General features: G+C 58.6%; 1 protein-coding gene across 1 annotated transcript; it reads right to left on the reverse strand.

Moving 5' to 3' along the window:
• Positions 1 to 812: 812 nt before the first annotated feature.
• INHBB (inhibin subunit beta B) lies at positions 813 to 7,858 on the reverse strand. The gene is made up of 2 exons (XM_036079622.2): positions 6,105 to 7,858; positions 813 to 3,586 (listed from the first exon to the last, which is right to left on the reverse strand). Exons 1-2 carry the CDS (start codon positions 6,550 to 6,552, stop codon positions 2,811 to 2,813), a joined length of 1,224 nt encoding a protein of 407 aa, XP_035935515.1. The 5' UTR covers positions 6,553 to 7,858; the 3' UTR covers positions 813 to 2,810.
• Positions 7,859 to 14,105: the final 6,247 nt, after the last annotated feature.

Here is a 14,105-nt window from a genome sequence, read left to right on the forward strand (position 1 = left end):
GTCCCGAGATTTTCTGGGAAGACCACACGTGGCCCAAAAACCAAGGAGCAAACCCAGGGCCTCAGATGAAGGCACGGCCTTTGGGCTGCAGTCCTCCCAGGGGACCGGGTGGGCCAGCTGGAGCACCTGGCCTCCAGTGCCCAGCATGCCTGTCCCAGCTCTCTGACTCAGGCAAGCTCTGAACCTCTCCGAGCCTCAGATTCCAAGCTCTGGAAAGTGAAGATGAAACCATGTCCCAAAAAGCATGATATCAAACAGCCCTTAAGTCCTACCTGCCACGGGAGTTGGACCTTTGTCACTACTAAAAGCAGCACTACCACCTACTCCCAGTTCAAACCCCAGCAGGCAAGGACAAAGCCTTGTTTCTGTTCACCCTACCGTCCTAAGCTCCCAGCCTCTTCTGGGTTACAGTCACCCATGTTAGTGAATGGAGGTGGGCACGGAGGTCAGGTGGGCTTCACCCTTCCAGGTTTTACATTTCCTTCCAGGGATGGGGGTGCTTAACCGGCACTTTCAAGTGGTTATAGATGTGGCTTTAGTAGTACGTAATTAGTCTTGGGACCGGGAGGGTAAACAAATGTGTAATTCATGAATTTGCTAATTGTCCTTCATTTTGATCGTCTGCCATTTTTCCTAGACTCTCTGACTGACATCGGTGCTCGTGGCAAGGACTCAGAGAGTGCCGGGAGCGAGCCTCGGAGGCCGGGGGGCATCAAAGCTGGACGCCCGGCCCACGCCCTCCTCCCGGCCACTGCCTCCAGCCCACGCCCCACCGCCTCACCGCCCCCCCCCACACCACACAAGGCAGGAAGCCCGTGGCACTCAATCTTTTATTTTCTTAAACTGTACACAGATGTAAAATACTTTAACAGCAAGTCTATGGGAAAATTGTTTGGTTTTAAATTATTATGAAACAGAACCTAAGGGGAGCTTTATTAAATAAACATAAAGGTGGGGATTTAAGGACGCACACCTGCATTCTACCATAGTCATTTTTTCTGTACCTTCTGGGTGTGTAAAGATAGAAAAGACACATCAAACTGAATAAACAAAATCCATTTATACCCTGAAACGTTGGCAGGCCACTCAAGGGATTGTTCAGAACGTCTACCTCACAGAAGATGGCCTCACCATCTAATAAAAATTAAAACTGATCTGTTGGCCTCTTTGGTTCCAAAATTATGTATAATACATTTAACTGTATTTTTTTTTTGCTGCTATAAAAATAACTTCTTTTTTCAAATGGCAGTTTCTGACTAATCATGCAACTAAATCAGTGCAAACATTAAAAGCAATCATTCGCTTAAAAAAGAAGCAAAGGATTTCATTTCAAGTATAAAAAATATAAAAAGAGTCGTACGAGTCCAGTTTCGTCTAGTGTGGGTCAACCCTTTAAATTGCATAGTTCACGCGGCACTTGGGCATCTGGGGGCGAGCGAGTTCAGTGCTCTGCCAAGGGCCACTCCCGGACACACGCAGATGGGCAAGTGCTAGGTCATGTGCGTTCAGGCAAGTCGGCAAGTGCTAGGAGGGGCAGGCGGGCAGGCGCGAGCAGGCGGGGGCCACGTCCATGGCCGGCCCTGGTGGCCGGGACCCACGCGGGCAACTTCTGCAAAGCAGCTGAAAGCCTCCCCCAGCTCTCCAAGACCGGCTACGCTGCTCCCCTCCCACAAACCCTGCTGGGGTGGGGGTGGGAGGGCACCCCCCCCAACACCAGCATTCCCAGAATGCCTCCAAGCCACCATTTCCTCTTCTGGGCTCATGCCCTTGCCTAGGGGTCATTTCCACCCCTATCCCAACCAGGCCTAGAGGAATATCCCCAGTGAAGGGCACAGATTGCAACTTTTTTTTTTTTCTTCCCATGTAAAACGATTCAAATCTTAACTTAAAAGGTCATACCTGGTAGAAAAGTCCCTTTTCAATGATACAACTGGAATGCGTGACCTGTCTGTCAACTGCTAGTGATCAGTTAAAGCATCAAATTAAGACCCTTCTCGTCGCCCTCCCTCCCTCCCCCCAAAACAAACACACATAGAAGTCACGCCAGGGACCCAAGCGACAGTCAAACGGTCATTGCCACGGCTCCATGGTCTCTGGCAGGTTGTGTCCATTCTGGGCCTCTTTCCCCTCTACAAGGGTGGGAAAAGACCGGCTTCCCCTGGTCCTGCAGCATGAAGGATCCCAGGCAGGGAAGGAAGCCAACATGCCCGAGCCAGGAGATGCTGAGGCATGGCAGGCCTTGCACACCAGCAAAGGGAGACACGCAGCCTTCCTGCCTGTCTGCACGCTCCCGCTCCCCACCCCCGCTTCTGCTTTTCCTTTCTGTGGCTCCCGTGCTCTCTCTCTCTCTTTCTCTTTCTGTGTGTGTGTCTCTGTCTTTGTGCTTTTATGTGTGCTCGGAAGGCGCGATTCAGAGTGGCCGGGCCAGCTGGTGGGAACGGTGGCCGCTCACCCCATTCTCTCCCACCGACAGGCATTTGCAGCTAAGCTGCAACTGGTCACCGCATCCATTTGCTGGTATCCCAGAGGCTGCTGTGTGGGTGGCAGGATGCGTCTGGCTGTGCGTGTCTACGTGTGCATTTGAAAGCATCTCATGTCAGTTGAGGGTTCTTGCTCTGGCTTTGACTGATTGCTCGATGAAGTAGTAGAAAAAGATCTCAGGCCTCGCGCCGGCACCTTCTGGGCAGCCCGATGCAAGGACGGCGCTCTGCGGCTGGGCAGCCGGTTCCCACAGGGGCTGCAAGGAGCCCTGCCGCCCCCCCCCCACCAGCCCTCGCGCCCCGCCGCCGCCGCCACAGCCCTGCCGCGGGTCAGGCGCAGCCGCACTCCTCCACGATCATGTTGGGCACGTCCCGCTTGACGATGTTGTACTCGTCGTCGAAGTAGAGCATGGACATGGTGCTCAGCTTGGTGGGGATGCAGCAGGAGTTGACCGTGCCGGGGTTGAGGCCCCGCATGCGGTACTGGTTGACCACGGCCGTGTGGAAGGAGGAGGCGGAGCCGGGGACCCCCGCCAGGTAGGCCGGGCAGCTGCCCTCACAGTAATTCCCGTAGTAGCCAGTGGGCGCGATGATCCAGTCGTTCCAGCCGATGAGGCGGAAGTCGATGAAGAACTGCTGCCTGCAACAGAGGTTGGTCCGGCCATCGCACTCCAGGCCCCGCTTGCGGATGCGGTGTCTGCTGTCCCCCAGCCGGGCCTGCACAACCACAAAGGGCCGGTGCGACTCCTCGCCCGGGTCCACGAACACGGGCAGCACGGCCAGCTCCTGGCAGCCGTCACACTGCACGTCCAGGTTGAGCCGCCGCTCGCCGCGCTCAAACAAGGCCCGCATGGCCTCGGTGAGCGGAAAGGTGTGCCAGCCACTGCGCTTGAGGTCCACCTTCTTCTCCACCACGTTCCACCGGTCGCCGTGGCCCTGCTCCTGGAAGTACACCTTGACGCGCACCTTCCTGCGGCCGCCCTTCTCCAGGACGTAGGGCAGGAGCTTCAGGTAGAGCCACAGGCTGGCCTGCACCACAAACAGGTTCTGGTTGCCCTCGTTGGAGACGAAGAAGTACAGGCGGACCCGGGAGGAGGCGAGGCCATCTGCGGAGAAGTGGGAGAGCAGGCCAAGTTAAATCAAGGAGAACACGAGGCAATGGGGAAAGAGACTCCGCTGCATGATGCTGGAATGCGAACTTGCCACGCAGCTGGAAGACGTTATTGACCAGAAACACTGTTCCTGGGGCCAGGGCCTCTGACTGGAACCTGGGAGAGGCAGAGAAAATCGTTTTCCATTGAGAAACCCCGACCAGCTTGGAGCTGGAGGGTCCAGGCCTATAAAATCCTGCCTCACCTCTCCCAGGCCAGGGCTCCCTGGAGACAGGCTGTCAGGCCTCAAAGCTCAACAGAGGAACTTGTCAGGAGGCCAAGATCTTAACAAGTTGTTATGGGTATCTGTGAAATCTGAAAAATAAAACCAGGATCTCACTGAGGATTTTGGGGTGGGTTGTTTCAGTAGAGAGGTTGGGTTTTTTTTCTTTCTTTCTTTCTTTCTTTTTTTTTTTTTTTTTTTTTTGGTTAACTCAGGGCATTGCAAAATCGAGCTGAGCCACCTACCGCCTCTTCCCAGTGTTTACCTAAGCATGATCTGATCCAACCCCCAGTGGAACCTCCACTGCAAACAAGCGAGCTCTGCTCAGATTTCTGACACAGGAACGTGCGCTTTGCAGGCTGCAAAGTGCAGCCCTCGGTTCTGACTAGTTCCAAGGGACAGGACATTCAGCCTTGAAACTTGAGGTCCACTCCTTTCATGAGACGCTGGCTCCCCATTAATGGCACGTTCAAAATCGCCAAGGAAAAGGGGAACTGGCTTGTTAGTTTCCTCCATAATTCAGCTCCACAAGAAGAGAGGGCCACGCCAACCGAGACACAACCACTCTCTCATGGTAAATTTCAGTGACTCTTCTGACAATCTGTACTTTTTTCTTCCTCCCCCCCCCCCCCAACAGGAAGAACAACTAAGGCAACTGTGTGACCACGGCTGGTTTTATCAAACCTCCTACCACTGCCCTGCAGCCCCCTCCTCAGGCCTTGCCTGGCCCCTCTAACAACACTGACATCTGACTTTGAAATGGGGGAAAGTGCAGCCTTAAAAGCTGGTCTTGGACGAGCTGCCTGTGACCTGAATCTGTTATTTATAAGTCAAAGAGCTGGCTCCGTGAAACGGACCAGAAATATACCAGCCCCCGCTGTCATTTTGTGCCACCGGGACCAAAAGGCCTCCTCGACCTTCCAGAATCACATTTCTACTCTGGGCCCCAAAGCACCTTTTAATCCAAGCTCTCTAATTGCATGTCGAGCTTTCCGTGACTCGGTCGGACAGCTAAAACAGCAATGCATTTCTTTCTAAGCACAAACCAGCCCGATTGTCTCTGCTTTTCTCCACACCCGGCCATGCAAAACTTTTCATCCCTTTTCATCCCCAGGCGGCACCAGGACCGTCTGCCTGCTGCCTGGGAGGGTGGGGGGCATTTTCAGCCCGGTGACACAACCGCTCCCCCCCCTCAACAAGCTCCCTGCCCACCCCCGCCCTGCCCGCACCAGGGCTTCCCCCTCTGCGACCTTCTCCGCAGTCCCCTCGGCACAAATGGGGCTGAGCTCCAGGCACAAAAGCCAGCCTGGCTCATTCAAGTCCTGAAAAGGACAGCGGAGTGGAAAGCACTTGCAGCATTTCAGCGCCGGCACATTTTCCTCCTTCTTTTAAAGTTCCGAAAGATTTTCTATCTCTCGATTATTATATTTAGACAGTGGTAGAAATTTACAATCCAGGGCCGGGAGAAAATTCCGGAAAGGGCTCCTACCCTTTGTTAACTACGAACTCTGCGGCTCTCAGGCGAGGGGGCTGCTGCCGCTGCCAGGCGAGCCGAGAGGCACGGGGCTGCCCCCGAGCCGCGTCTTTCTCTGCGTAAATGATGGGACCTGTTGAGAAGCCTGCCTTCCGCCCGATTCTGGTGCCCACACAATCGGAAGAGAGGTTGCCTAGCTCTCCCCAGTGAGGCTTCAGCAATCCTGGCAAGCCCACGCTGCCCGGCGATGGAAGCGGCCCCGGGGCCTCTCACGCAGGCACACACACACACACACACACACACACACACACACACACACACACACTTACTTCTCCGGCCCACGGATATCAACAAGCACACACATCTCCAACCACACTGCTAAGCCTACACTCCGATCGTGGGAAACAAAAACATTAAGCAATCACCAAGCAAGTGCCCGCGGAGCCAGGGCCGCACGCATCTGCCGGGAGGGGGATGCGCGCCCAGAGGCGCTGAGGCCCGGATTTCAGAGAGCAGGGGTGGAGGGCAAGGCGCTCAGCAGCGGGGACAGGGGGAGCAGGAAGGGGTGTGCTGCCTGGGCGGCGCGGGGGTGGGGGGGAGGACGGCAACTGGGATGGGGCGCACAGGGCCAGAGGGGAGCGGCAGGGCCGGGAGTCCGCGTTGCCCCCAGGGTGCGCTGGCTGCGGCGGCCAGACGGGCAAGGAGAAGGGGGTGGGAGAGGGTGAGAGGGGGTGGGGAGCGAGGGCCGCAGCTGGCAGCCAGTGGGACCAACCCACCTGTCTCGGCGAAGCTGATGATCTCGGAGACGCGCTCCTGGCCGTCTGCGCCCGGGCTGGCGTGGCCGTCGAGGTGCGGGATCTCCACGCGGCCGTCTTCGCGCACCTTGCCCGCGTGCAGCTTGCGCAGGGCCGTGACCATGGCGGCCTTGGGCACGGCGTGCGTGATGTTGGGCCGGCCCCGCATCTGCAGGCGGCTCAAGATGTGCCGCTTCACCGCCTCCAGGAAGTCGCCGTCCACCCGGCCCAGCTCCTCGGGCCGCCGGAAGCCGCCGCACGACGTACAGGTGTCCGGCGAGCCGCCGGGAGCTCCGGGCGGCGGGGGCGGCGGCGGCGCGGCGGGCGACGGCGGGGGCGTGGGCGAGCCCCAGGCCTCGGGCCCCAGCCAGCCGGCCGCCAGCAGCAAAAGGCAGGCGGCCCCCAGCGCCCGACCGGGCAGCCCGTCCATGGTGCGCCGCTGGCGACGAGGGCGCCCGCCGCGAGGCGAGCCGAGCCGAGCGCAGGGCCGGGCTCCGGGCTCCCGGCGCGCCGCCCCGCCCCGCCCCCGCCCGCGCCCGCCCGGGCCTCCGCCCGCCCGCCGGGAGGGCCGCCGCCGGCTAGCAGGGGGAGGGGGCCGGCCGGGCCGCGGGGGTTCCCGCGCGGCGGGGAAGGGGCGCCGAGGGCCCCGGGGGCCGGAGAGGCGTGCGGGCGAGGCGGGGGGCCGGAGGGTCACTGCCGCGCGGGCGTCTCAGGGCGCCTCGGCATCTGCAGCCTTCCCCCCATCCTCTCCGCGTCGGGGCCCCGCAGCCCCCAGCTCCGGTGAAGCGAAAGCGGCGGCAGCGGCGCCTTGGCCGCCGCGCGGAGAAGGTGGCGAAAGGGCCGGTCGACGCAACTTGGCCGAGACGGAAGCGAAGGCGCCGGAGTCCCTGGAGCGGAGCCGGGCGCGGCGCTGCGGCGGGCGCTGCGGCGGGGCCCCGCGCTCGCACCTGAGCGCCGAGGAAGGGCCGCGGCCGCCGGCAACGGGCCGGTAGTGCTCGCCGCGGGCCGGCGGGCGGGCGGCGGAGCGGGGCGAGCGCAGTGGCGGGAGCGCCGGGAAGCGCCGGCCGCGCGGGCCGGCTCAGAGGCGGCGCGGAGCCCCCGGCCGCGGGCCCTGCAGTCCTCCCGGCGCGTCACACGGCAAAGTTGTCTCTAGGCTCCCGGGGCGCCGCATCCACCGGCGGGCGGGCCGGCCACTGCGCGCTCCGCCGGGGCCTCCGCTCCGCCCGCCTTCTCGCTGCCTCCCTCCCTCCGCCTGCCTGCGCGGGCCGGCTGGGCGCGGGGCGCCGTGCGAGGAAGACGAGGCGGAGGCAGGGCCCTTCTCGCCCCTGTCCCTCCTGCCTGCTGCGGCGGCGGCGAGGTTGGTTGGAGCGCCTAAAAGTCTCGCAGCGTCCCCGGGTGCGGGTGCCCTAGCTCGCTCTCCCACTGGCACACGCCGCAGGGCCGGGAGAGAGCGGGAGGGTGGCGGCCGCGTCCCCGCGCCCGGCCGCGACACAGTGCAGAGCCTGCCGAGGAGTTCTTCTCTTTGCCCTCTCTTCTTTTACTCTCCTCGTTTTTTCTCCCAAGGGGTAAAAAAAAAAGCCGCACAATCTCCGTATGTGCGCGCGCGTTGAGACGTTGGCATAAAAAAAAAACGGGGGGGGGGTGAGAGAGTCTCGTCCTGGCCATGCGGGAGGAGACTGTCCGTGCCTCCCCGCTCCGGCTTCTCCCCCCGGGGGGGGGGGGGCGGAATCTGTTCAAGTCGCTGCCGCCCGATCCCCACGCCCACCCCCGCTTCCCCCCGCTTTTTTCCTTTCTGCCTTCGCGGGAAGGAGGGGCGAGCCGGCCCGCTCCCCTCCCCCCCACCCCCGCAATGCCCGGCCACTTTTGCTGTCTCGAAACTTTCCCACCACGTGGGCGCCCCGGACCCTCGCCCAGCTGGGCGGCGGGCGACACCGACGGGCTCCCGGCCCGGGCTGCCGGTGCCTGCCCCCTCCCCGCGGTCGCGCAGGCCCTGCCCTCATCCCGGCCGCCGCCCTCCGAGACCGGGAGAAGCGACTCTCGCCGCGGCGGCCGCCCCCGTCCCTCTCCGGGTGCACCTTCTCGAGCTTGGCGAGGCGGGGGCGGCCGTGCGGCCGCGGGCTGGCTCCGCGGGTGGATGTCGCTCCCGGGCTGCAGTGCCCTAGCCGAGCGCCCCGGGCCGCCCGAGCGCTGGGCGAGGCGTGGGCCCCGCGGGCTGGAGGGGTAGAGGAGGCGGTGGCCGTTGGAGGCCTGGCCAGCCGCTGCCTCTGCCGGCCCCAAGCCCCCAGGGAAATCCTCGACTGTGTGGGGAACCAGCCTCGCGGCAGGGAGGCCTCTGAGCCCCAGGACTTGCGGAGCTGACGAGGCACCATTGCCTCCCTGCCCCAAGTGGTCGATCTTGGTCTCAGACAAACCCGGGTTCCAGTGGAGGCTCAGCGACTGCCAGCTTTGTAGGAGTGACCTTGGGTAGTCTTCACCCTCTCAGGTCTTTAGCTCATCATCTGTCATGGGGGAGGACAATAACACCTGTGTCACACCTTGGGAGCCCCAAACAAGGCAACTTGGTCAAGCTCCTCACAGAACCCAAACACTGTGATTCTAAGGCATAGTTCCTGGGTGGCCCAGACAAACGACCCTGTGAATGAACAGGGAACCACCCAACCCATCCAGAACCCCAAGTGCGGTCGTTCCTCTGTCCCTCCTTACGCCCCCACCTGGGCGCGGGGTAGCAAGACAATGCTCACAGGGCGCAGCGCCCCGGCCAAGGAACACCACCCTGCCCTATTCCCTTACTCGCCCAGCCCCCCACCCACTCAACAGGCAAGACTGTGAGGTGGACGCAGGGTGGGAGGTCATTCTGGCTTTCCCAGGACCTGGGGGAACTGAAGCTGGAGCGTGGCCTCCAGCTCAGCGTTCCCCACACTCCCCGAGCTGGGGAGCTTCAGGCGGCGGGCTTCAGGCCCGATCGTGCCTCTGCGGAGCTCAGCCTGGACTGCAGCCCCGCTGAGGCCCGCAAGTCTGGAGGCCGAGCGCCCCCTCCCTCCCAATCTGAGGAACCGACCTGAAGGTGCCTGGTCCTGCGGGGCAACATTGGAGCTGATACAGGTTTACTGCGTTTACCGAGGGGATGTCAGAAGCAGGGGCCCAGGAGGGTCCCCGCGATGGCAGCCCTTCTGCCTCCTTAGGGCTGTCCCCAGAGCCCAATTCTCTGCTGTTCCCATCCACGCAGCACTCTCTGGCCTCTGGTTCCACCTCCTGCCGGATCCCAGAGCCCGTGGAGCCCGTGATCTCTGGGCGGGAAGGAGGTGCTTCTGCCTCCTGCTAGGTGGCCCTGAACCAGGCTGGACCCACCTCCAAGGCTTTGTTTGCATCTTCCACCAGGCACACAAGCCCTGGTTCTCTGGGTCTTTCCGTCACCGCAGCCACCAACCATTTGGCAAGCTCCTGTCTTGAAGACCCAGCTCCATCCCTCTTCCTTGGTGAAGCTCACCATGGCCCTCTTGTGCCCTGAAGAGTTATTTGCCATATTAGGCTCCTCTGCCCAGCGCCTGGCTGTTATCCCTTCACCTATCTTTCTCCTTTGTGGGGCCCCAGAGTCCTGGAGGACAAGAACCAGGTCTCATGGGTCCTGTCTGATGCCATGCTAGTTGATTGACTGACTGAATGAATGAATAAGTCATTAAGCCAGTAAGGAATTGAGCACCCCGCACTCCCCAGTACCCTCACAACAGCTGTCCTTGCCTGTCTGGCTACCACCATTCTCACTGTGAGCCCCACCAGGGCGGGAGGGGGCTGGGAGGGAGGGGGCGCTCCACACTTTTGGGAAGATGCAGCATCCTGCCCATTGACCAGGCTCCGGGAGGGGCAGAAGCCACCTCATCCTTGCTGGGAAGAGGAGGTTGAGAGGAGGGTCCACATTTTGCTCCCCTGGTGGAGAGCTGTCAGCCCTGCTGCCAGTCATCTGCTGGGAGGGAACTGGGTCAAGCGGTAGTCAGAAACCATCTGCTCGGGAAGCTGGGATTATCCCGCCCTCTGCTGATCCCCCAGCCCACAGGAGCCAAGGGTGTAAATTGAGTTCTTCCAGATCACCTTGTGCTTGTGGGGGGGAGCCCCCATCTCCTACTGAGGGGCAAGGACCTGTTCCTGTTGCTTCAAAGCCTCTTTTAGCGCTGGGCTCTGTTCTCCTTGTACTGGTGACCTCAGCCTTCAGTCTCAGCCAGGGGTGGGACTGTGCCTGTCAGTTTTGAATACAATAATGCACATCAGTGCTGTAGCCAGTGCCCTCCTGCAGGAACAGGTCACCCCCCAACACACACACAGCCACAGAATGCTGACTCCCTGCCGCCATCAAGGAACTCGGGCCCCATGGGGAAGGCAGGAAGAAAACATGGCGGCATTATGGATCCGGGCACACAAAACAGGAGAGGGCTTCCTCTAGGAGGTGCAGAGCGCGTGCTCTCACAACGGTTTTGGTTTGGTTTCGTTTCGTTTCGTTTCTTTTTTTTTTTTTTTTCTTTTTTTTTTTTTGCATAACTCACAGTTAAGTGTCAATTTGGGGAAAGTGAAAATGTCCACAAGTGACAAAACAAACCATAGATGAGCCTCAGAGCGCATTTGCTAAAAGAGAACCCAGGTGCAGCTCTTGGCCACCTGGCCCCTTCAGGGTGCAGGGTATGGGGTGAAGAGAAGGCCCTCAGGCCGGTGGCACTGGGGATGTGGGCTGAAGAGAGGCCTTTGGCACAGTTGGGTTCGGGGACCTGGTGTTCACTTTACCACCGTTGGCTGGGGAGCCCCTGTGGCCAGACATCACTGTCCCACATCACACTTCTCTGGAGTGGCTCAGTGTCTGAATGGAAGGAGTGGCGTGCCGGACCAGACAAGATGTCCTGTCCACGTGGCAGCTCGAGACACGGGAGAGGAACAAGCCTGGAACTGGGGGCAAAGCAGGACACAGCCCTGGGGACCCCCGAGGGGCCAGGAGCCAAGCTGACCTTCGGAAAAGCTCAGACATCAGCATGGAGTCCCCTCAGAATGCCCCCCCCCCCCGAGGCCACCTCATGCTTTCGAGATCACAGAAACAAGTCCTTGACGAGAGAGTGGGCGTGGGAAGGTGATTTTGAGGGGACAGCCCTGTATTTCTCACCAGGGCCGCCGGATGGTGCCCACATTTGGAGGACCCCACCAGCTATCCACATCCTTAAGTTCTGCTGTGGCCTGGGAAGGGATGCTTGTCATCTCTGAAACTCATGAGCTCCAGGGCTGAGACCATCTGTGCCCTTCATCTATAGCTGCCCGGCACCCAGCACAGCCCTGTTCTGGGAATGTTGACAAACTAAAGTCAGCTCATCCCATGTAACTGATGAAGGAGCTGAGGCGCCGGAACGTGGCCTGGTCAGTGGGCCTGGGGTTCACAAGCAGACTCCCAAGTTCCAGTTGGCCTACACGTGCGGCAGACCCCCACAGGTGTCCTCCCTCCTGCTTCCCACCCAGGCAGAAGCATGCTGACCCACCTTCACGTGCTGCCACCCAATCCCTAAACCAGGCTGTAATGCAAAACCCGGCTGTAGAGCTCCCTCATCTAGTCGTTTCTTTTCAGTGGACTCTCTCAGCAACCAATCCCCTAACATCTATTGTTTGTTAGCAAGAATCCTAGAAATTATTGTGTCCCTGGACCCACTCTCAGTAGGACCGAGGTGCTGAGAAGAAGCTGGCTTGACAGGACCTGGGGGGCCCCCCTCCACCTCATCCAGCAAGGTGCTAGAGGCTGTTCTTGAGTAGGATTTAACATGTTTTGAACATTCGGGAAATATTTCAACAGCCACCCATAGGGATGGCCATCCAAGTTGGTATATTTTCTAGAAAAATAGAGGCGCTAAGTACAGCACTTAGTGTCCCACTTCAAATTGTTAATCACAAACTATTCCTCTCCCAGAATTCCTTCCCATTCATTCAATAACCACGCTGAGCTAGCTGCTGAGGATATAAGCAAAGGTGAAGTCCAACCTCATTACCCTTGTTACCCCACCCCAATCTACTGGGGAGGCCAATACACAAAGTAACTGGGAGCTAACTGGGATAATGCAGCTCAGGGGGAACAAGAAGGAAAAACCTACATCCACCAGGAGTCTCAGAGGAAGCAGGATTTGAACTGAGCCTTGAAACATGAGGAGGCATTTTCCAGGTGGACATGAGAGAGGAAAGGTCATCTGGGAGAGGAGCCTGCATGATGGGAATATGTTTCAGGTGAGGAAGAAGAGCAAGTCCAGTGGAGCTAGGCTGGGGAGGGAGAGGAGTGCCTTGTCAGCCCAGAAAGGTGTGATAAGGCCAGGAGGGGATGTGGCCCCCTTGCAAGAGTGTTTTAGGAGGACATTGTTGGCATTGTAGCAGGAGAGAGCCAGCCCATCAGGGAGGAGAAGAGGGCCAAAGGGAAAGTGGTGGCAGTGAGGACCAAAAAGAAGAAAGGGGAAGGGTTAGATGCCTTCCATCGAGACACCAGGGCTAGGCCAGGCAGGAAGAGCTGAGGATCCTCCCCCACCCCATTTCTGCCCTGAGTGGTCTTGGATGCAGCTCCCGTGTGCCCGTGTGTGGCGAGAACCCAATGAGCTAGTTATTTTGCAACTAACAAAGGAAAAATGGAGCATTTCAGAGGTCTCCTTGCGTTGGGTCCCCAAGCCCAACTGTGTCCACTTTGGGAACACATGAGTCCAAGCATGAAACGCTCCTTAAATAGCATCCCCCAATTCTCAGCCGCTCTTGAACTTCAGAGCTGACCCTTGCGTCCATTCCTTCAGGAATAAGAAGTGACCCTCCTGTCCAGGGAGCCACCGGCAAAAATACAACCATGCACAGCCGACCCAAGATAGCATTTCTTCGGTTCTCACAGGTGACAGGAACAACACAGAAAAAAATAAGGACATGACTCTTGTAACAGGTATAGACAAGACATCCTTTCTGCTTTTTAAACAAAACCAATGAATGTGTTAATTTAATTCATTTATGTATATGAAAGCTGAAGACTTTTATTCCCAATAGTCAATACACACCCCCTCCCAGTGCACCTGGGTACTCCACAGTCACACAGATCACTGCCTGTGAGGCTTTCACGGTGAAGTAGCTCAGAAAGAGAGCCCCCATGATGTTATGCTTCACGCAAGATCACCCCTTCCTTACATAAGACTCTGATTGAATTCTTGCTGTCAGTAAAATGTCTCTGTCTTGCCATTGAAGGGAATTCTGCAGGGGGAACCACTGTGGTTGTAGAAGAAGAAAGAAAGAAGGCCATTACCAGCTCAATCCCCAGCCCAGCCCAGGCCTATTGCTTCCTCCTAAAGCCGTGTTAATTTCAAGTTCTCCAAACTTTGAGCCCTTTCCCTCCGGCCCAGCGCTGGGCAGCCTTGGCACTGGGCAGTGGGCAGGCACACACTCATTTGTGCTGGTCTCCCCAGTCTTGCCTGTGTTCCCCACTCCCATCCCCACCCCCCCACTCCCCCACTCCCCCCTTGCTCCCCTCCCCAAAGTCAGGTGCTAAACCAAGAAAGGAGGGATCTCTCACCCATCCGCCTGGGCTCAAACACACTCAGCTCTTTCCCTACCTCTCCTTTCCCATATATTAGATTATGACTGAAATGCTGGAGAAAAAACAAATGAATGAAAAGGGAATGATCAGATTTTTGTTGATGGGTAAATGTATTTGTTATATCTAATTAGGAGACTTCACTATGAAGGGGGTACAGTGTTTTAAATCTGGCCTACTGAAGGACAAATACCTATTTTGCATTCATTCTTCAAGCTGGTAAAAGATGCCCAGAGTCGGTCCACATTAGTGGTGCCAATAGAACCATGAGCAGAACTCAGGCTAACAGGCAGCGTCCCCGGGGCTCCCCCTGCCAGGGGAGCCTGTCTGCCCAGAGTTTTTTCATGCAAGCTGGTCTTAAGCCAGGGATTTGAGGGGATTTGCCCTTCTCTACCTTTCCAAAAAAGGAAAAA

Source organism: Halichoerus grypus, chromosome 4 (genome assembly GCF_964656455.1).
Source record: "Halichoerus grypus chromosome 4, mHalGry1.hap1.1, whole genome shotgun sequence".
Lineage (NCBI taxonomy): Eukaryota > Metazoa > Chordata > Mammalia > Carnivora > Phocidae > Halichoerus > Halichoerus grypus.

Excerpts from the sequence above, each read along its gene's own strand:
- INHBB (XM_036079622.2), bottom strand. The coding sequence starts at position 6,552 with ATGGACGGGCTGCCCGGTCGGGCGCTGGGGGCCGCCTGCCTTTTGCTG. Across the intron at positions 3,587-6,104 it reads CATCAGCTTCGCCGAGACAG|ATGGCCTCGCCTCCTCCCGG; the intron begins GTGGGTTGGTCC and ends ACTTCTCCGCAG.